This window comes from Taudactylus pleione, unplaced genomic scaffold (genome assembly GCF_031769625.1).
Source record: "Taudactylus pleione unplaced genomic scaffold, aTauple2 ptg000481l, whole genome shotgun sequence".
Taxonomy (NCBI): Eukaryota; Metazoa; Chordata; class Amphibia; order Anura; family Myobatrachidae; genus Taudactylus; species Taudactylus pleione.
This window is the reverse complement of record NW_028284883.1, coordinates 1,361,407-1,382,252: the sequence shown is the minus strand read 5'-3', so window position 1 is coordinate 1,382,252 and position 20,846 is coordinate 1,361,407. Positions and strand designations below refer to the sequence as shown.

Here is a 20,846-nt window from a genome sequence, read left to right as displayed (position 1 = left end):
ATCAACAAAGTAGTGCCAAGCGTGCGCCTGTGTCATAAGTAAAGGGCCGGCTGGCTTGACCGTTAAGGGTGCTGTAACCCCCGAAAGTACACTCCAGTCCAAACCAAAAAAAAAATTATTTTCTGTGTTTGTGAATTGTGTGCGCAGTAGCCGCACGTGCATCAACAAAGTAGTGCCAAGCGTGCACCTGTGTCATAAGTAAAGGGCCGGCTGGCTTGACCGTTAAGGGTGCTGTAACCCCCGAAAGTACACTCCAGTCCAAACCAAAAAAAAAATTATTTTCTGTGTTTGTGAATTGTGTGCGCAGTAGCCGCACGTGCATCAACAAAGTAGTGCCAAGCGTGCGCCTGTGTCATAAGTAAAGGGCCGGCTGGCTTGACCGTTAAAGGGTGCTGTAACCCCCGAAAGTACACTCCAGTCCAAACCAAAAAAAAATTATTTTCTGTGTTTGTGAATTGTGTGCGCAGTAGCCGCACGTGCATCAACAAAGTAGTGCCAAGCGTGCGCCTGTGTCATAAGTAAAGGGCCGGCTGGCTTGACTGTTAAGGGTGCTGTAACCCCCGAAAGTACACTCCAGTCCAAACCAAAAAAAAAATTATTTTCTGTGTTTGTGAATTGTGTGCGCAGTAGCCGCACGTGCATCAACAAAGTAGTGCCAAGCGTGCGCCTGTGTCATAAGTAAAGGGCCGGCTGGCTTGACCGTTAAGGGTGCTGTAACCCCCGAAAGTACACTCCAGTCCAAACCAAAAAAAAAATTATTTTCTGTGTTTGTGAATTGTGTGCGCAGTAGCCGCACGTGCATCAACAAAGTAGTGCCAAGCGTGCACCTGTGTCATAAGTAAAGGGCCGGCTGGCTTGACCGTTAAGGGTGCTGTAACCCCCGAAAGTACACTCCAGTCCAAACCAAAAAAAAAATTATTTTCTGTGTTTGTGAATTGTGTGCGCAGTAGCCGCACGTGCATCAACAAAGTAGTGCCAAGCGTGCGCCTGTGTCATAAATAAAGGGCCGGCTGGCTGGACCGTTAAAGGGTGCTGTAACCCCCGAAAGTACACTCCAGTCCAAACCAAAAAAAAATTATTTTCTGTGTTTGTGAATTGTGTGCGCAGTAGCCGCACGTGCATCAACAAAGTAGTGCCAAGCGTGCGCCTGTGTCATAAGTAAAGGGCCGGCTGGCTTGACCGTTAAGGGTGCTGTAACCCCCGAAAGTACACTCCAGTCCAAACCAAAAAAAAAATTATTTTCTGTGTTTGTGAATTGTGTGCGCAGTAGCCGCACGTGCATCAACAAAGTAGTGCCAAGCGTGCGCCTGTGTCATAAGTAAAGGGCCGGCTGGCTTGACCGTTAAAGGGTGCTGTAACCCCCTAAGTACACTCCAGTCCAAACCAAAAAAAAAATTATTTTCTGTGTTTGTGAATTGTGTGCGCAGTAGCCGCACGTGCATCAACAAAGTAGTGCCAAGCGTGCGCCTGTGTCATAAGTAAAGGGCCGGCTGGCTTGACCGTTAAGGGTGCTGTAACCCCCGAAAGTACACTCCAGTCCAAACCAAAAAAAAAATTATTTTCTGTGTTTGTGAATTGTGTGCGCAGTAGCCGCACGTGCATCAACAAAGTAGTGCCAAGCGTGCGCCTGTGTCATAAGTAAAGGGCCGGCTGGCTTGACCATTAAAGGGTGCTGTAACCCCCAAAGTACACTCCAGTCCAAACCAAAAAAAAAATTATTTTCTGTGTTTGTGAATTGTGTGCGCAGTAGCCGCACGTGCATCAACAAAGTAGTGCCAAGCGTGCGCCTGTGTCATAAGTAAAGGGCCGGCTGGCTTGACCGTTAAAGGGTGCTGTAACCCCCGAAAGTACACTCCAGTCCAAACCAAAAAAAAATTATTTTCTGTGTTTGTGAATTGTGTGCGCAGTAGCCGCACGTGCATCAACAAAGTAGTGCCAAGCGTGCGCCTGTGTCATAAGTAAAGGGCCGGCTGGCTTGACCGTTAAAGGGTGCTGTAACCCCCGAAAGTACACTCCAGTCCAAACCAAAAAAAAATTATTTTCTGTGTTTGTGAATTGTGTGCGCAGTAGCCGCACGTGCATCAACAAAGTAGTGCCAAGCGTGCGCCTGTGTCATAAGTAAAGGGCCGGCTGGCTTGACCGTTAAAGGGTGCTGTAACCCCCGAAAGTAAACTCCAGTCCAAACCCAAAAAAAATTATTTTCTGTGTTTGTGAATTGTGTGCGCAGTAGCCGCACGTGCATCAACAAAGTAGTGCCAAGCGTGCGCCTGTGTCATAAGTAAAGGGCCGGCTGGCTTGACCGTTAAAGGGTGCTGTAACCCCCGAAAGTACACTCCAGTCCAAACCAAAAAAAAATTATTTTCTGTGTTTGTGAATTGTGTGCGCAGTAGCCGCACGTGCATCAACAAAGTAGTGCCAAGCGTGCGCCTGTGTCATAAGTAAAGGGCCGGCTGGCTTGACCGTTAAAGGGTGCTGTAACCCCCGAAAGTACACTCCAGTCCAAACCAAAAAAAAATTATTTTCTGTGTTTGTGAATTGTGTGCGCAGTAGCCGCACGTGCATCAACAAAGTAGTGCCAAGCGTGCGCCTGTGTCATAAGTAAAGGGCCGGCTGGCTTGACCGTTAAAGGGTGCTGTAACCCCCGAAAGTACACTCCAGTCCAAACCCAAAAAAAATTATTTTCTGTGTTTGTGAATTGTGTGCGCAGTAGCCGCACGTGCATCAACAAAGTAGTGCCAAGCGTGCGCCTGTGTCATAAGTAAAGGGCCGGCTGGCTTGACCGTTAAAGGGTGCTGTAACCCCCTAAGTACACTCCAGTCCAAACCAAAAAAAAAATTATTTTCTGTGTTTGTGAATTGTGTGCGCAGTAGCCGCACGTGCATCAACAAAGTAGTGCCAAGCGTGCGCCTGTGTCATAAGTAAAGGGCCGGCTGGCTTGACCGTTAAAGGGTGCTGTAACCCCCGAAAGTACACTCCAGTCCAAACCAAAAAAAAATTATTTTCTGTGTTTGTGAATTGTGTGTGCAGTAGCCGCACGTGCATCAACAAAGTAGTGCCAAGCGTGCGCCTGTGTCATAAGTAAAGGGCCGGCTGGCTTGACCGTTAAAGGGTGCTGTAACCCCCGAAAGTACACTCCAGTCCAAACCAAAAAAAAATTATTTTCTGTGTTTGTGAATTGTGTGCGCAGTAGCCGCACGTGCATCAACAAAGTAGTGCCAAGCGTGCGCCCGTGTCATAAGTAAAGGGCCGGCTGGCTTGACCGTTAAAGGGTGCTGTAACCCCCGAAAGTACACTCCAGTCCAAACCAAAAAAAAATTATTTTCTGTGTTTGTGAATTGTGTGCGCAGTAGCCGCACGTGCATCAACAAAGTAGTGCCAAGCGTGCGCCTGTGTCATAAGTAAAGGGCCGGCTGGCTTGACCGTTAAAGGGTGCTGTAACCCCCGAAAGTACACTCCAGTCCAAACCCAAAAAAAATTATTTTCTGTGTTTGTGAATTGTGTGCGCAGTAGCCGCACGTGCATCAACAAAGTAGTGCCAAGCGTGCGCCTGTGTCATAAGTAAAGGGCCGGCTGGCTTGACCGTTAAAGGGTGCTGTAACCCCCGAAAGTACACTCCAGTCCAAACCAAAAAAAAATTATTTTCTGTGTTTGTGAATTGTGTGCGCAGTAGCCGCACGTGCATCAACAAAGTAGTGCCAAGCGTGCGCCTGTGTCATAAGTAAAGGGCCGGCTGGCTTGACCGTTAAGGGTGCTGTAACCCCCGAAAGTACACTCCAGTCCAAACCAAAAAAAAAATTATTTTCTGTGTTTGTGAATTGTGTGCGCAGTAGCCGCACGTGCATCAACAAAGTAGTGCCAAGCGTGCGCCTGTGTCATAAGTAAAGGGCCGGCTGGCTTGACCGTTAAAGGGTGCTGTAACCCCCGAAAGTACACTCCAGTCCAAACCAAAAAAAAAATATTTTCTGTGTTTGTGAATTGTGTGCGCAGTAGCCGCACGTGCATCAACAAAGTAGTGCCAAGCGTGCGCCTGTGTCATAAGTAAAGGGCCGGCTGGCTTGACCGTTAAGGGTGCTGTAACCCCCGAAAGTACACTCCAGTCCAAACCAAAAAAAAAATTATTTTCTGTGTTTGTGAATTGTGTGCGCAGTAGCCGCACGTGCATCAACATAGTAGTGCCAAGCGTGCGCCTGTGTCATAAGTAAAGGGCCGGCTGGCTTGACCGTTAAAGGGTGCTGTAACCCACAAAGTACACTCCAGTCCAAACCAAAAAAAAAATTATTTTCTGTGTTTAGCCGCACGTATATATCAAATCGATATAACATAAATGGAGGACCAAACTTTCTCCGATAAAAATAAAATAGAGAAAGATCAAGAACCACTTCCTCCTAGTGCTGAAGCTGCTGCCACTAGTCATGACATAGACGATAACATGCCATCAACGTCGTCTGCCAAGGCCGATGCCCAATGTCATAGTAGAGGGCACATACAATCCCAAATGGCAAAGTTCAGGAAAATGACCTTGAAAAAGACATTTAAATCAGCTGAAGAGAAACGTAAACTTGCCAATATGCCATTTACGACACGGAGTGGCAAGGAACGGCTAAGGTCGATCCCTAGTATGTTCATGACTAGTGGTTCAGCTTCACATGACGATATAAGCCCTCCTCCCACTAAAAAAATCAAAAGAGTTAAGCTGGCAAAAGCACAGCGAAGAACTGTGCTTTCTAAGAAGATATCACAAATCCCCAAGGAGAGTCCAAGTGTGGTGGTGGTTGCGATGCCTGACCTTCCCAGCACTGGACGGGAAGAGGTGGCTCTTTCCACCATTTGCACGCCCCCTGCAAGTGCTGAAAGGAGCACCCACAGTCCACTTGCTGATATGCAAATTGAAGATGTCACTGTTGAAGTACAACAGGATGAGGATACTGGTGTAGCTGGCGCTGAGGAGGAAGTTGGCGAGGAGGATTCTGATGGTGATGTGGTTTGTTTAAATCAGGCTCCGGGGGAGACAGTTGTTGTCCGTGGGATGAAAAAGCCCATCACGGTCATGCCTGGGCAGAAGACCAAACATTCCACCTCTTTGGTCTGGCAATATTTCTATCCAAATCCGGACAACAACTGTCTTGCCATATGTACCATATGTAAAGGTGAAATAAGTAGGGGTAGGGACGTCAACCACCTAGGAACATCCTCCCTTATACGGCACCTGCAGCGCGTTCATAAAAAGTTACTGTCAAGTTCAGAAACTTTGGCTAAGACCGTAAGCAGTCCAGGGACACCTAAATCCCGTTGTCCTGTTGTATCCAAGCGCCTGCAAACCACACCGTCAACTCCCTCCTCGTCAATTTCCTCCTTAGTCAGGATCGGAAGTAGTCCTGCAGGCCATGTCACTGGCATGACTGACTCTCCTATCCGGGATTCCTCTGGAGGATCCTGCATTGCTACGCCTACTGCTGCCGCTGCTGCTGTTGCTGCTGCTGGGAGTCGTTCATCATCCCAGAGAGGAAGTAGGAACACCACTACTTTTACTAAACAATTGACCCTCCAACAGTCCTTAGCGAGGAGGATGAAGTACGACAGCAGTCATCCTGAAGCAAAACGTATAACTGAGGCCTTGACTGCTATGTTGGTGTTAGACGTGCGTCCGGTATCCGCCATTAGTGCAGTGGGATTTAGACAATTGATGGAGGTAGTGTGTCCCCGGTTCCAAATCCCGTCTAGATTCCACTTCACTAGGCAGGCGATACCGAGACTGTACAGAAACGTCAGAAAAAGTGTCCTCAGTGTCCTGAAAAATGCCGTTGTACACAATGTCCACTTAACCACGGACATGTGGACAAGTGGAACAGGGCAGACTAAGGACTATATGACTGTGACAGCCCACTGGGTAGATGTATCACCTTACGCAGCAACAGCAGCAGCGTCACCAGTAGCAGCATCTCAGAAATGCCAGCTCGTTACAAGGCAGGCTACGCTGTGTATCACCGGTTTCAGTAAGAGGCACACCGCCGACAACCTCTTAGAGAAACTGAGGGAAATCATCGCCCAGTGGCTTACCCCACTTAGACTCTCCTGGGGATTTGTGATATCTGACAACGCCACCAATATTGTGCGGGCATTACATCTGGGCAAATTCCAGCACGTCCCATGTTTTGCTCACACAATAAACTTGGTGGTGCAGAATTTTCTGAAAAGCGACAGGGGCGTGCAGGAGACGCTTTGGGTGGCCCGAAAAATTTCTGGCCACTTTCGCCATTCAGCGACTGCGTGCCGAAGACTGGAGCGCCAGCAAACACTCTTGAACCTGCCCCGCCATCACCTGAAGCAAGAGGTTGTGACGCGGTGGAACTCAACCCTCTATATGCTTCAGAGGATGGAGGAGCAGCAAAAGGCCATACAAGCCTATACATCCACCTATGACATAGGCAAAGGAGGGGGTATGCACCTGACTCAAGCGCAGTGGAGAATGATTTCCGTGTTGTGCAAGGTTCTCCAGCCCTTCGAACTTGCCACACGTGAAGTCAGTTCAGACACTGCCAGCTTGAGTCAGGTCATTCCCCTCATCAGGCTTTTGCAGAAGCAGCTGGAGAAAGTGAAGGAGGAGCTAAGACGGAGCGATTCCGCTCGGCATGTGGGACTTGTGGATGAAGCCCTTCATTCGCTTTGCCAGGATTCCAGGGTGGTCAATCTGTTGAAATCAGACCACTACGTTTTGGCCACCGTGCTCGATCCTAGGTTTAAAGCCTATGTGGTGTCTCTCTTTCCGGCCGACACAAGCCTGCAGAGGTGCAAAGACCTGCTGGTGAACACACTGTCAGCTGAAGCGGAACGTGACACGTCAACGGCTCCTTCTTCATTTTCTCCTGCAACTGGGGCTGCCAGGAAAAAACTTAGGTATCCTAAGCAACCCGCTGGCGGTGATGCAGGGCAGGCAGGACCAAGTTTGGACATCTGGTCCGGACTGAAGGACCTGGCAACAATTTCTGACATGTCTACTGTCACTGCATATGATACTGTCACCATTGACAGAATGGTGGAGGATTACATCGGTGACAGCATCCAAGTAGGCATGGCAGACAGTCCATACCTGTACTGGCAGGAAAAAGAGGCAATTTGGAGGCCCCTGTACAAACTGGCTCTATTTTACCTGAGTTGCCCCCCCTCCAGTGTGTACTCCGAAAGAGTGTTTAGTGCAGCCGGGAACCTTGTCAGCGAAAGGCGTAGGAGGTTGCTTCCACAGAATGTGGAGAAGATGATGTTCATCAAAATGAATTATCAGCTCTTCCAGGGAGACCAGCCTCCAGAAGGTACAGAGGGACCTGTGGTGGTGGATTCAAGTGGGGACGAGTTAATACTTTGTGAGGATGAGGATGTACACACTGAAGAGGGTGAGGAATCGGTGGATGAGGAGGATGAGGATGACATCTTGCCTCCATAGAGCCAGTTTGTGCAGGGACACATTAATTGCCAGCTTGTTTTGTGGGGGCCCAAACGAACCAATCATTTCAGCCACAGTTGTGTGGCAGACCCTGGCGCTGAAATGATTGGTTTGTTAAAGTGTGCATGTCCTGTTTATACAACATAAGGGTGGGTGGGAGGGCCCAAGGACAATTCCATCTTGCACCTCTTTTTTTTCTTTGCATTATGTACAGTTTGGGGCCTAGTTTTTCAAACTGCCATCCTGTCTGCCACTGCAGTTTCATGCCTAGATGGGTCACGTGTTTGTGCCGCCCACTCGTGTCGCTTAGCATAGTCATCCAGCTACCTCGGTGCAACGTTTTGGACATAAAAACACTATTGTGAGGTGTGAGGTGTTCAGAATAGACTGGAAATGAGTGGAAATTAAGGTTATTGAGGTTAATAATAGCATAGGAGCAGAAAAACCTACAAATTCTGTGATTTTAGCTGTTTTTATGCTTTTTTAAAAAAAAATACAGATCCAAAACACAAAACCCAGAACCCAAAACACGGAAGGGTGGTTTTGGCAAAACCAATCCAGATCCAAAACACGAAGAAAGATCCAGATCCAAAACCAAAACACAAAACACGAAAAGTGGCCGGTGCACACCCCTAATTCTTAGATCAGTATGTACTAAAGAGAAAATGAACCCATAATTTGAGGAGGTCCAATACAGCACATGTAGAGGGAGGCACATTATAGAATATATAGGAGGAGACACAATATAGAACATATATGAGGAGGCACAATATAGACATGGGGGGATTTTTATCAATTATTCTTTGCAGAATATACCCTGAAAACACCTATTGTTGGGGGGTGCACACAAATAATAAGTATCCCATGAATGTATGTACAGGGGACTACAGCAGACATCAGCAATATCTGTTGCAGTCTCTTGTTTTCATTCACAAAATAAGCCCTCATTGGTTTCTATGGTAGCTGCTTTCTATCCAAATGTATGAAACTACTGTATTTGTGAAACTTGGCACCAGTAGCTAATGCCATCTAAAGAAGGCATTTGCCCATTGTAGCCTATGGACTACATAAAGTACACAAAAAGTATCAGGAGAGGTATTTGTCCTCCCCAGCACTTGCAACTAGCTCATGTGTGGTCAGCAGACCATGCATACACAGTCGTGCGCACAATACCTGAAGTAGTAGTGAAGGGATCGCTAATGCGATGGTGAGATATGGGGTGTTTTCTGTTCATGAATCCTGGCACTTAGTTCACTCTGTTCAGCCTTTTGACAAAGCATAAGTGAAACACGCATTGGCATTAGGTGTGCTTGTCAGCATTTCCCAGTATATGTGTGTGACATGCAGTTAGCGAAGGGCTTAGCCTGTGAGGGTGGGCTTAGCCTGCAAGTTTAGATAGAATAGTGCATGCCTGCTATTGTATAGAGATTGTAGCCTAACAATCTTTATTTAAAGTTATGTACTGTTAGCAATGTTCTGTATAAAGATCAGAGATAAACTTATCAGAACTGACAATCTACAATCTCTAGCTCTGTGTACTGCTCAGCACATGACTATTTGCAGTGAGAGATCAGAAACTTAGCAATAAGTACTGATAGTCTAAATTCCACTGGTAGCTATGTCATGTATACTGTAGATACTGGAGCTCCACAAACTTATCTATATCAACAGATTAACTCCACTCATGCTGTATACAATTTTACATACAGTACAATTACCGGAACCTGCTACAATGGAACTGTGTTACAATGTATTATATGCTAATGTATGGAGAGTGAATCTGTATAATCTTATTAGTGCTGATGATCTAATTCTACTCTTAGTGAGAAATCAAAATTTAGTAACACTGTCAGCCAAAATCCCACTTGCATCTGTGCACTACTCAGCACACAACTATAAGAAATAATGTTTCCACTGTATGTCTCTCATTATGTGCATGACTTCTATGTAATCTTTACAGTAAAATAACAATTGTATTACCAAAGGTTCTATAAATGTATCTACATACCTCAACAGACCTGATATAATATATCAATTCCAGAGACTTTTGGACTGCCTGGTAGGTCAATTGAATCCTTATGCAGTTTAGCAATACTGTAGAAGTAAGGGATTCTACATGTAAGTAGGTATGACAGAGAAAATTGAATTTAAGGATAATTCCACAGAAGTCATAAACATAATGAGGACCATACAGTCGGAAAATGACTACAGTTTTTGCATGGTTTATGTGGCCTTCTATATACTATATCAGGCATGATCAAGATATCCATCCTTGATGAATGACAAGCAAATTTTATTTTGTAGAGCATTCTATCTCAATTAGAGCACAACTACTTTATACTTCTTGATTCTTTTTATTTATAAATCCAAGGAACTGCCATGGGGACAAGGTTCACACAAAATTATATATACTTATTAATGGGCCATTAGGAACAGAAATTTATTTAGAGAACATCCCTTTGCAGTGAACCTGGTCCTATGGCAGTGTAATGTTGATGATATAATTTGTATCTGGAAAGGGGAGAGAGAAATATAATAGACTTTCTTAACTCCAAATAAATATAATAAATTATATTATGAAAATTAGAATGTTTTCTGTAAAAATTAAACAATTTAATTTTAATATACATATAATAATTACAACATTAATAAACTCTGTAAAAAGATAATAAAACCCCACAATAGTCTCTCAAAAAGGCACATAAGTGAATAATTACAGCTCATGTGGCATGCCTCTTTAAACTAAATTTCTACAATACTGGCATATAGCAAACAGTTCTTATGGAGAAATGGTGTAATCCATATGCCAAGAAATAATATATAATAAAGTTCCAGTTGTCCCCATATGCCAGAAAAATATGTATTGTAAAGCCATTATTTTACAATTTAGAGCCTCATTAAATCCGCTGCCAGTGCTTACCTCTACCTCTCCCCTGGGTCCAGGTCCTGTAAGCAGCAGTTTTTCTTTACCCTGCATTGGGCAGTGTCTCTATGTCCTGCTGTATTCACCCTGCTACAGGGGTGGGAGTGTATGACACTAATGTAGCAGCTCTTACAAAGATCAAGCGATAGTGATATCTTTACTTGTTATGACTTGTGAGAAAAGTCTAGTTACCAGGAGATAATTGTGCCGGGTATACAGTATACCAGTGTAGAGTTAACTTGTAATGCATTTCTCTGCTCTCCTCTCTAGCTGTCCCTCAGAGGGATAGTGTATAAAGGGCTTAATGCCAGGATTCTATATTTATATAACTCAATGGGATGTATAACAGCTTCATTAGTAATGAGAAACAACTGTGGTGATTAAATAATTGTATTCACATGTTTAAAATCAACATTCTACAAGGAGTTCATCAGATTTATTCTAGTCTTCAAACAGTAAAGAGATTATTTTCTGTATAAAATTGTATAAATTACTAATAAAATAAGGTAGTGACATAATCAATCTGTACACATGATTATCATCATTATAAAATAAAATAACTAGTATGCCCTTGGTATACATTTTGCCAATTTGGGTGCTCTTCCCTGACCTTCTTTCTCCAACACGTGGATTCCAGGCTCGCAAATCACAGCCAATCAGCACCGGGTTGGTGTCTTTGCTTCATAAAAAATAATTCAAAACACAACAAGTGGGATGAGTTCCTCAGATTGTTTTTCATCTGTAGGTGATTCAATGTGTATGGATTACTTTTACATACTTTGGTGAATATTTGTTTTATGTTACATTATATGATATTTTTATTAAAAATACATTTTTCTATGAGGTTACATTAGATTATTTTCTATTGATTTTATGCATTTGGGAGAGATTACAAGGAATGAACAGTTTCCTACAGATGTGTCCCCATAACATCAAAATGCCATCCAACGCATTGTACGAGTGAGTGGCAAGGTCCTGAGCGACTTAGCTTGTGCTTAGAGTCTTTTTTGTGTATTTATTTGCCTTAAAATGAATTTTAGATGGAATTCATGTAGCCGCTATCCCATTAGACGTGGTTTTTGTGGGTGCAAATATTTCATAACCAATGGGACACCCTCCTTGATGAATAATTAGGCAAAAATATTTTTTTAATTAGCTTAATTTGGCCAATAATGACATGTCATTTTTAGGGTGATAAAATTTGGTTTTGGCAAAATCACGTAGAAGTGTCTAGGTTTGGATTCAGTTTTTGATCTTTTAATTTTTTTAAAAAACAGCTAAAATCATTTTATTTGACCTGTTTTTGTTCCTTTAATATTACTGACATCAACAACATTAAGTTTCAGTCAATTCTGACCAACTCACAGCACCTGAAATCACGATGGCGGGATTTTCTTCAGTTGGATACAAATAAATAAATAATTTATTTATATTTATTTATTTTTATCCAACTGAAGAGAAAAATATAAGGAATTTTCTTTGCAATCTTAACAATTTATTGTTTAATGGATTTTTTTACTTTTTAGCATATTTATTAAAGGATTTTATTTGAATGCATTATTATGGTAAAGGACTTCCCATTAATTACATCTGTTACCTATCAGGAGAGAGCCCCGGTGATTTAAAAGAATTAGGGGCAAAGGATCTGCTTCCTTGAAAAAGATAAATTACTTGTTGAAATGCATTGGAGGCTACACAGTGGGTGCAGACTGAGGAGACGCTTCGTTTCACATCATGGATGCCAGATATCCAGTCTGTTCCCACCCGCTTCAATCTGCCATGCCGCTGAGTCTGAGTGCAATAGGAAGCAGGCTGGAAGACACTGATGCAGGATGGATTACCAGAACTGGGATCACTGCACAGCTTTAACATCTAGGACAGCAGCCGGTGAACAAGTGCTAAAAAAGGCAGTAGGGTAAGATAGGGATAGTTTTTAACCCTGCAGTCCTCTGCATACATGACTCAAACACACAGTTTCTCAAAACAGCTATAAACGGAGTATTGCAGAACCTTTTCAGGTTCCAATTTTACACTTGTTCTATTATATTATTTTATATATTTTTTATTTATTTATTTGTTTATTTTCTGTTTTTATAATTTTCTTCTTTATTTCTATTGTAAGCTGCTACTATTTAGTTTGTGCACCCAATATAATTTATTTCAGTGCTGAGTACTTTACTCATTTAGCATTGGTATTATATTGGACCAGGTAAAGTTCTCACAAACCAGGGCTGTATAAGGGTAGTAAGCCATGAGTGCCATACTGGAAGGCATAAGCAATGGGTGATGATTCTCCAAATAAAGTTTCAAAGGCTGGTATCAATCAGCCGTGAGGAAAGCAGAGCCTCTCCTGTCTAGTTTCTCCAGTCTACTCACCAGTTTTACCAAAGGATTGTTAGGAATGGCTCTGCTGTAAAATGGAGATATTTAAAAATATGAAATAAGTGGGGAGGGAGAGAGTAATTTTATTCATTTTTATTTTCTTCTTTTTTTGTTCTCTATATGCTATTATAACTTTATTGTACAATGTATCAGTAATTGTTGTTCTTCAAACTGGAACCAACAATGTCCGCCTTATACTGTATTTCGGGAATTCTTCTATATACTGTATGTTAATCCAAACTGTTATAACTTTGTTGTTTAATTTATCAGTAATTGTGGTTCTTCAAATTCAAATGAACAATGTTTGTCTTATACTATATTTCAGGAATTTTTCTAGATAATACATGTCAAATTATACTGCTCAATTATTTTCTTGTTTGTTTGTTGAGATCATTATTTTCTGAAACATTGATTGTACTTCTGATTACTATGTATAATGCATCAGATGTAGTTATGTGTCCCACAATCCCAATGGCATAATGCCGGCTAGGGAATCATGATAGGATTCCAAATACCGACGCCTATCATAATCCTGATGCTGGAATCTAGAACGAAGTGTGCCTGATTGAGGTAAGTCTGGGGCGCCCTTCCTGTTAGCCGCAGGGGGGAGGGCTAGGTTTAGGGCACTTAGTGGGGTTAGTGTTAGGTTTTGGGGGAAGAGGCTAGGGTTAGGCATCCCTAGGGGAAGTGTTAGGGTTAGGCCCCTCAGGGAGAGGTTAGGGATAGGCAACCCCCTGGGAGGGTTAGGTTTAGGGAGCAGTAAGGGGGGGTTAGGGTTAGGCACCCCCGAGGGAGGTTAGGGTAAGGCACTGGTTATGGTTAGGCACCACTAAGGGAGGGTAAGGGTTAGGGAGGTTAGGATACTTACCTGCCTCTGATGGGATGTTCATCCTGTCGGACAGCCGCTGTCGGGATTTGAACCGGCGGCATTTCAATCCCATTCCATAATGCATTATTGTTGATACAATGCTTCAATAAAAACAAATTATTTAAAAAAAATATGAAATAATAGAGTAAAAATTTTTAATATCAATTCCATTGTCCAAGTTATTTTTTTTTCTGTGTTGGATAATCTGTACAATCTGTTAATGTTAGGGAATTTCTCTCTGTGACACTGGTTGATGACCTAAGTTTTAATCATATGGCTTACTCTTTCTCAGGGTCTCCAGTGGACCCTAGCGCATACTTTGCACGAACAGTTTCCAATGTTATCTGCTCAATCGTGTACGGAAGTCGCTTTGATTATGATGACAAGAGACTCTTGGCCATAACTAACAGCATCAATAGTAACTTCCTTATCATGAGCAGCACATGGGGAACGGTAGGTATACAAGGATTTGGTTATTACATTTAAAAAGCCCAAAATACAGTGTATGGAGATTTACAAAAAAAAGAATCCTGTGTCTTTGGTTATTCAGATCCTCCAGCAAAGAGGAAGTGTCCATTTTCCCATAAGACCACAAGGCTGTTCAGGATTCTTAACTCCTGATCACTAAAACCAGAAGGAAAAGGTCTTCAGACTCACATTCACCACAGGTCTAAGTTGCTCCTAGGCCAGTTAAAACTGTCCTTGGGTCAAACTCTTTAACTACCACTGAAAGAAAGAGCAAAATCTCATAACATTTTTACCCATTGTCAAACATGAGGACTTGGGTTCAAAGAACCGTTGTCTTTCTAAAGTCCAAGATACTCTTTCTATTTCCCTTGCAGAATCTGACTCATAACAGGGTAATAATATGTACAGATACTACAATTATTTTAAAGTTAAATAAATTACTTATGGGCTTCCTACAGTATATGCATGTTTAAAGAAAAGTACCAAACACAAAAATTTCACAAAGGTGCATTCTTCAGGACCTTATCAAAGGACAATTGTTTTTTTCGCAAACCACTTGACTCCCATGAAGCTAAAGGAATTCAGGCCTCATGTCTAATAAGGCATAAATGGGGCCCATTACTCTGAGGTCTGCCATGCATTCCACAGGGTCAAAAGCTTTAGTTCTCTTCCATATTCATTTTTTGAAAATGTTCAGTAGAGTCCCACTGTCAGATTTGGAACCAAATAATAATCCACATTGACCACTCTATCCAAGGGTAACAGTAAATAGAAAAGCACTCACATAGGACATTTACAAATAGATCTAATACTAAGTACCATTATATACAGCACCAGCCTTTGCGGGTTTAAAAAGAAAGAAAAGTCAACAAATTATACTGTATTAAATCAATAGGTATATGATTTTAAATTTAATAAAAAATGCAAAAATATATAGCATTATAACAATAAGACCTGAGCATTATAATATAAGATACATTAATAGATCAAAACTATTCAGCTTCAAAACATATCCTCATGTTTAAATGGGTTTGGTATATTATATCGATGGTGACCATGTTTACTTTCATAATGTTGACAGTAGAATGTCAGACAACATGATCAAAATGTCAACAATCTATTTCTGAGGTATTCCTAATCTTAATTCCTGACTCTGGGCCTGATTTAGAGCCGGACGCTATTTGCGCTCGCTCGTCCAGAAAAAGGGGCTGGCTATTTAAATTAACCGTTCGCTCTTTGCGGTCTATTCACACCTCTATGTCTGAACGAGCGAACAAAACATGTGAACGTAGTTTTGAAAAAAACGCCCCCTGGCCACTGGCATCATACGTCATGTCCGCTATTTATTAGATTAATCAAGTACATCGGATGGCGTATGAACTGCTCGCTATTCTTGTGGTTGGTTTTTCCTACCACAATCATGCGAGCAGTTCTGATTATAAAACAACCAAGTGACGTGGTCGATGACGCTGCTTTAGTAATTATGCACACCCTTAAATGCCCGTTTTGACCGTTTGACATGCCTGCGTTCGGATCTCCACTCCCCGTTTTCAAGCACCTTCCCCTGTTACCACCCCCAAACGCCTCCTCCTGTCACTCAAAATAGCAGTCATTTAGCGAGCACACGATTTTCGGCCGCACTGACTGGTTCGCGCATGCGTATTAAAATCTGTACGAATGTGCAGTTGTGCGAACATCGGTCGGAATGAACGAGCGGCTGCTTAAGAGCGGCTCTGAATCATGCCCTCTATCACTAGCCTAACCCCTGCATTTAAGACTAACCCTCACCCTAATGGTAATGTCAACATGTTCACTAAGTTGGCATGTGTTATGTTGAAATTTTGTTCATGACAATATTTTCCAGATGTCAACATGTTAGATGTTGACATTTTATTATTCATGTCAACATTCTGGATTCAATATTATTAATATCAGTATAGTGAACATCGAAAAACTGACTGTATATTGGTTTAATTTGTATTCCATATTTGTAAACCTCAGGTAGACTTATCTTTTCTATTAATGATTGTATAATACAATCAAATAAACTCTAAAACAAATTTTAAATAATGAAAACTATAAGTAAACAATATAATATTCCTAATGTTAGAAATGGTAGTTTTGTTTCAGTAACTATAATTCAACATATCATTTGCTGTTAAGAAGAAGGGAAATTTTGTTTTTATTCAATATTATTTTAGCAGTCTTGGCAATGTCAGCAGAGTATCATGTATACTTGAAAGCACTATATATTAATGTACATAAATATACTGCACTGTACAATATACCATAGCATAGTATAATGAGGTCTGACCAGCATTCTGGTAACTCATTTTATTTCTCCTCAGCTATACAACATGTTTCCAGGCATCATGGATTATCTTCCAGGTCCACACAGGAAAATAAAGAAAAACTTTCAAGATATTTATGATATTTCAGCTGAAATGATCAAGAATCACGAGAAAACACTGGACCCAAACAATCCTCGTGATTATATTGACTGTTTCCTCATCAAGATCAAGGAGGTAAATATAACCACATGCTATTAATTGGGCCAACCTCAGTCCTAGTTAGATATAAGCCTAGATTTTCTTGAAGGGGAGATAGAAAAGATAAGCTTAAAAAAAAAAAGAAGATAGATCTCCGGAAAATTAAAGCTTTAACGGCTGGGGTTATATATTAAGTAAGGACGCTGATAGAGCAGAAGATAAGCGAAATCAAATTCAACACCTGCTGGATTGTTCTTTTTTCTTGCACTTGCCAGGTTCTACAATGAGACACTTACTTTATTGTGGTCCAAAACTAAAACCAGATGAGTGGGCTGGTTATATGGTTAAATCTAGTGATAGTATAAACAATATGAGAATGTGGCCAACAAACAAAATTCTGACCAGAAGAGATAGTGATGTTGAGATTAAGGGAGCATGGGACAAAAAATAAAAGTGAAGAGGCAAAAACTGTATTTTTAAATTTAATCTAAGACATATTTCACATAGATTTCCAGGTATTTAAAATAGAATATGTGATATGACTGAGAGATATTAGGCCTGATTTAGAGATGTACGTTCATCCAAGGATGAGCACACATTACAGATGTTTAGGGTTCTGCACCTGTGATGGACCTGTTCTACACATGTGCAGAACGGGTCCTGCAATCTCTCTTGCAGAGCCCTCAAGCCACAGCATGACTGAGGATTTGGTGGGTGGAGCGGAGGCTTGCCAGGTCACCATTCCCGGAAACGGAGGCATGTGACTTCATTTTCTGTGTCGATGAGGCCATTGTCTGCATCGGCGGATGAGGACTCCTGACCTCTTGTGTGACAAGGCACTGACCAGACTGCGATAAGCTTTCAGCTCAAGCAGCCTGACCAAAGGAGCAACCATCACGACCATCGGTCATGATCATCATGATGATGAACCCAGGCTGCGACGTTGGTTTCAGTCTGACACCTCCTTCTGCCTTTGCATCTGAGATGGATGGATTTGCACAGCGGCTGTGGCAGCTTGTGTGTTGCTGTGTAAATCCATCCATCTCTGAATCTGGCCCATTGTTTGAAGTTATACTGTATATTATTTCGTTATGCATATATCTACAAAAAGGATCTATATATACAATACAATTTTGTATTCCTCTAATAGTGCAATTAAATTATATCTGCCCTATACCTGTTTCTGTAATGATGTGATGCTGCCACATGTTCAGGAAATGGATGACCCAGACTCCGCATTTTACAAAGAAAGTTTGAGGAGAACCATTCAAAATCTGCTCTTTGGGGGAACGGAGACAGTCAGCACAACTCTTAGATACAGCATCCTGGTCCTCATGAAGCACCCAGAGGTTGCAGGTAACATATACAGTATATATATATATATATATATATATATATATATATATTAGGGATGTGCAGGCTCGGATAGGTTCGAATCTGCATGCCGAGTTTGGATTTTTCCCTCCAAAAATCGGGTCTCAGAAAGAGGCAAAACGTCATCTTTCATGGACAAACAACATCACTCCTGGACAAAAGACCATGGATGATTATGTTTGTCCATGAAAGATGACATTTTGCCTCTTATATATATAATATATACATATACAGTATATATATAGCCACTGTAGAACCCAGCACTTATTTAAAATGTATGCCAACTAATACACTATAAGTGTCTTCTTAGTGTTTTTATTATATATACAGTGGGGCAAAAAAGTATTTGGACAGCCACCGATTGTGCAAGTTATTGCACTTTAAAAGATGAGAGAGGTCTGTAATTTCCGTCATAGGTACACTTCAATTGTGAGAGACAGAATCAGAACAAAAAATTCCAGAAATCACATTGTATGATTTTTAAATAATTTATTTGTATAGTCTTGCGGAAAATAAATATTTGGACAATCAAAAAGTTTAACTCATTACTTTGTACAGTAACCTCGTTTGGCAATTACAGAGGTCAAATGTTTCCTGTGGTTCTTGACCAGGTTTGCACACACTGCAGCAGGTATTTTGGCCCACTCTTCAATGCAGATCTTCTCTAGATGTGTCATGTTTTGGGGCTGTTGCCAGGCAACATGGACTTTCAACTCCCTCAACAGATTTTCTATTGGGTTGATGTCTGGAGACTGGCTAGGCCAATCCAGGACCTTGAAATGCTTCTTATGGAGCCACTCCTTAGTTGCCCAGGCGGTGTGTTTGGGGTCATTGTCATGCTGGAAGACACAGCCGCATTGCATCTTCAATGCTCTTACTGAGGGAAGGAGGTTTTTCCCCAAAATGTCACGATATATGTCCCCATTCATCCTCTCCGTAATACAGATCATTCGTCCTGTCCCCTTTGCAGAAAAGTATCCCCAAAGCATGATGTTTCCACCACCATGCTTCACAGTGGATATGGTGTTTTTGGGATGCCACTCATCATTCTTCTCCCTCCAAACACGGCATGTGGAGTTTATACCAAAAAGTTCTATTTTGGTCTCATCTGACCACATAACATTCTCCCAATCCTCCTCTGGATCATCCAGATAGTCACGGGCAAACTTTAGATGGGCCTGGACATGTGCTGGTTTAAGCAAGGGGACCTTTCGGGCGCTGCAAGATTTGAATCCATGACAACGTAGTGTGTTACTAATGGTAACCTTTGTGACACTGGTCCCAGCTCTCTTGAGGTAATTTACCAGGTCCCCCGTGTAGTTCGGGGCTGATCCCTCACCGTTCTCAACATCATTGATACCCCATGAGGTGAGATCTTGCATAGGAGCCCCTGGTCGAGGTAGATTGTCAGTGATCTTATATTTCTTCAATTTTTTAATAATTGCGCCAACAGTTGCTCTCTTCTCACCAAGCTGCTTGCCTATTGTCGAGTAGCTCATCCCAGCCTTGTGCAGGTCTACAATTTTGGCCCAGGTGTCCTTAGACAGCTCCCTGGTCTTGGCCATGGTGGAGAGGTTGCAGTCTGACTGTTTGAGGGTGTGGACAGGTGTCTTTTATTCAGTTAACCAGTTAAACAGGTTCCATTAATACAGGTAACGAGTGGAGGATAGATGAGCTTCCTAAAGAAGAAGTAACAGGTCTTTGAAAGCCAGAATTCTTGCTGGTTGTTAGGTGTCCAAATATTTATTTTCTGCAAGAATATACAAATAAATTGTTTAAAAATCATACAATGTGATTTCCGGAATTTTTTGTTCTGATTCTGTCTCTCACAGTTGAAGTGTACCTATGATGGAAATTACAGACCTCTCTCATCTTTTAAAGTGCAACAATTTGCACAATCGGTGGCTGTCCAAATACTTTTTTGCCTCACTGTGTATATATAAATATATATATATATATATATATATATATATACAGTCAGGTGCATAAATATTGGGACATTGACAGAATTTTCATATTTTGGCCTCTATTCATCCCTACAATGGCTTTGAAATGAAACAAACAAGATGTGCTTTAACTGCAGACTTTCAGATTTAATTTGAGGGTAATTACATCCAAATCAGGTGAACGGTGCAGGAATTACAATGGTTTCTATATGTGCCTCCCACTTTTTAAGGGGCCAAAAGTAATGGGACTATCAACTCAAAAGCTATTTCATGGACAGGTGTGGGCTATTCCCTCATTATTTCATTATCAATTAAGCAGGTAAAAGGTCTGGAGTTGATTCTAGGTCTGACATTTGCATTTGGAATCAGTTGCTGTTGACTCTCAATATGAGATCCAAAGAACTGTTACTATCAGTAAAGCAAGCCATCATTAGGTTGAAAAATCGAAACAAACCCATCAGAGAGTTAGCAAAAACATTAGGTGTGGCCAAATCAACTGTTTGGAACATTCTTAAAAAGAAAGAATGCATCGGAGAAATCAGCAACACCAAAAGACCCGGAAAACAACTGTGGTAGATGACAGAAGAATTATTTCCCTGGTGAAGAAAAACCCATTCACAACAGTTGGCCAAATCAAGAACACTCTCCAGGAGGTAGGTGTATATGTGTCAAAGTCAACAATCAAGAGAAGACTTCACAAGAGTGAATATAGAGGGTTCACCACAAGATGTAAACCATTGGTGAGCCACAAAAACAGGAAGACCAGATTAGAGTTTGACAAACAACATCTAAAAAAGCAATTACAGTTCTGGAACAACATCCTATGGACAGATGAGACCAAGATCAACTTGTACCAGAGTGATGGGAAAAGAAGAGTATGGAGAAGAAAAGCAACTGCTCATGATCCAAAACATACCACCTCATCAGCGAAGCATTGTGGTGGTAGTGTCATGGCTTG

The 20,846-nt window shown here is 41.8% G+C and overlaps 1 protein-coding gene across 1 annotated transcript in view; it reads left to right on the top strand.

Annotated features, from left to right (window-relative positions):
- Positions 1-20,846, top strand: part of LOC148502831 (cytochrome P450 2F3-like) — a 67,344-nt gene that overhangs the window by 40,568 nt on the left and 5,930 nt on the right. The window contains exons 5-7 of the mRNA XM_088449293.1: positions 13,904-14,064; positions 16,428-16,604; positions 17,783-17,924. Of these exons, the coding sequence (XP_088305419.1) occupies positions 13,904-14,064; positions 16,428-16,604; positions 17,783-17,924 (480 nt within the window). The remainder of the gene's footprint in view (positions 1-13,903; positions 14,065-16,427; positions 16,605-17,782; positions 17,925-20,846) is intronic.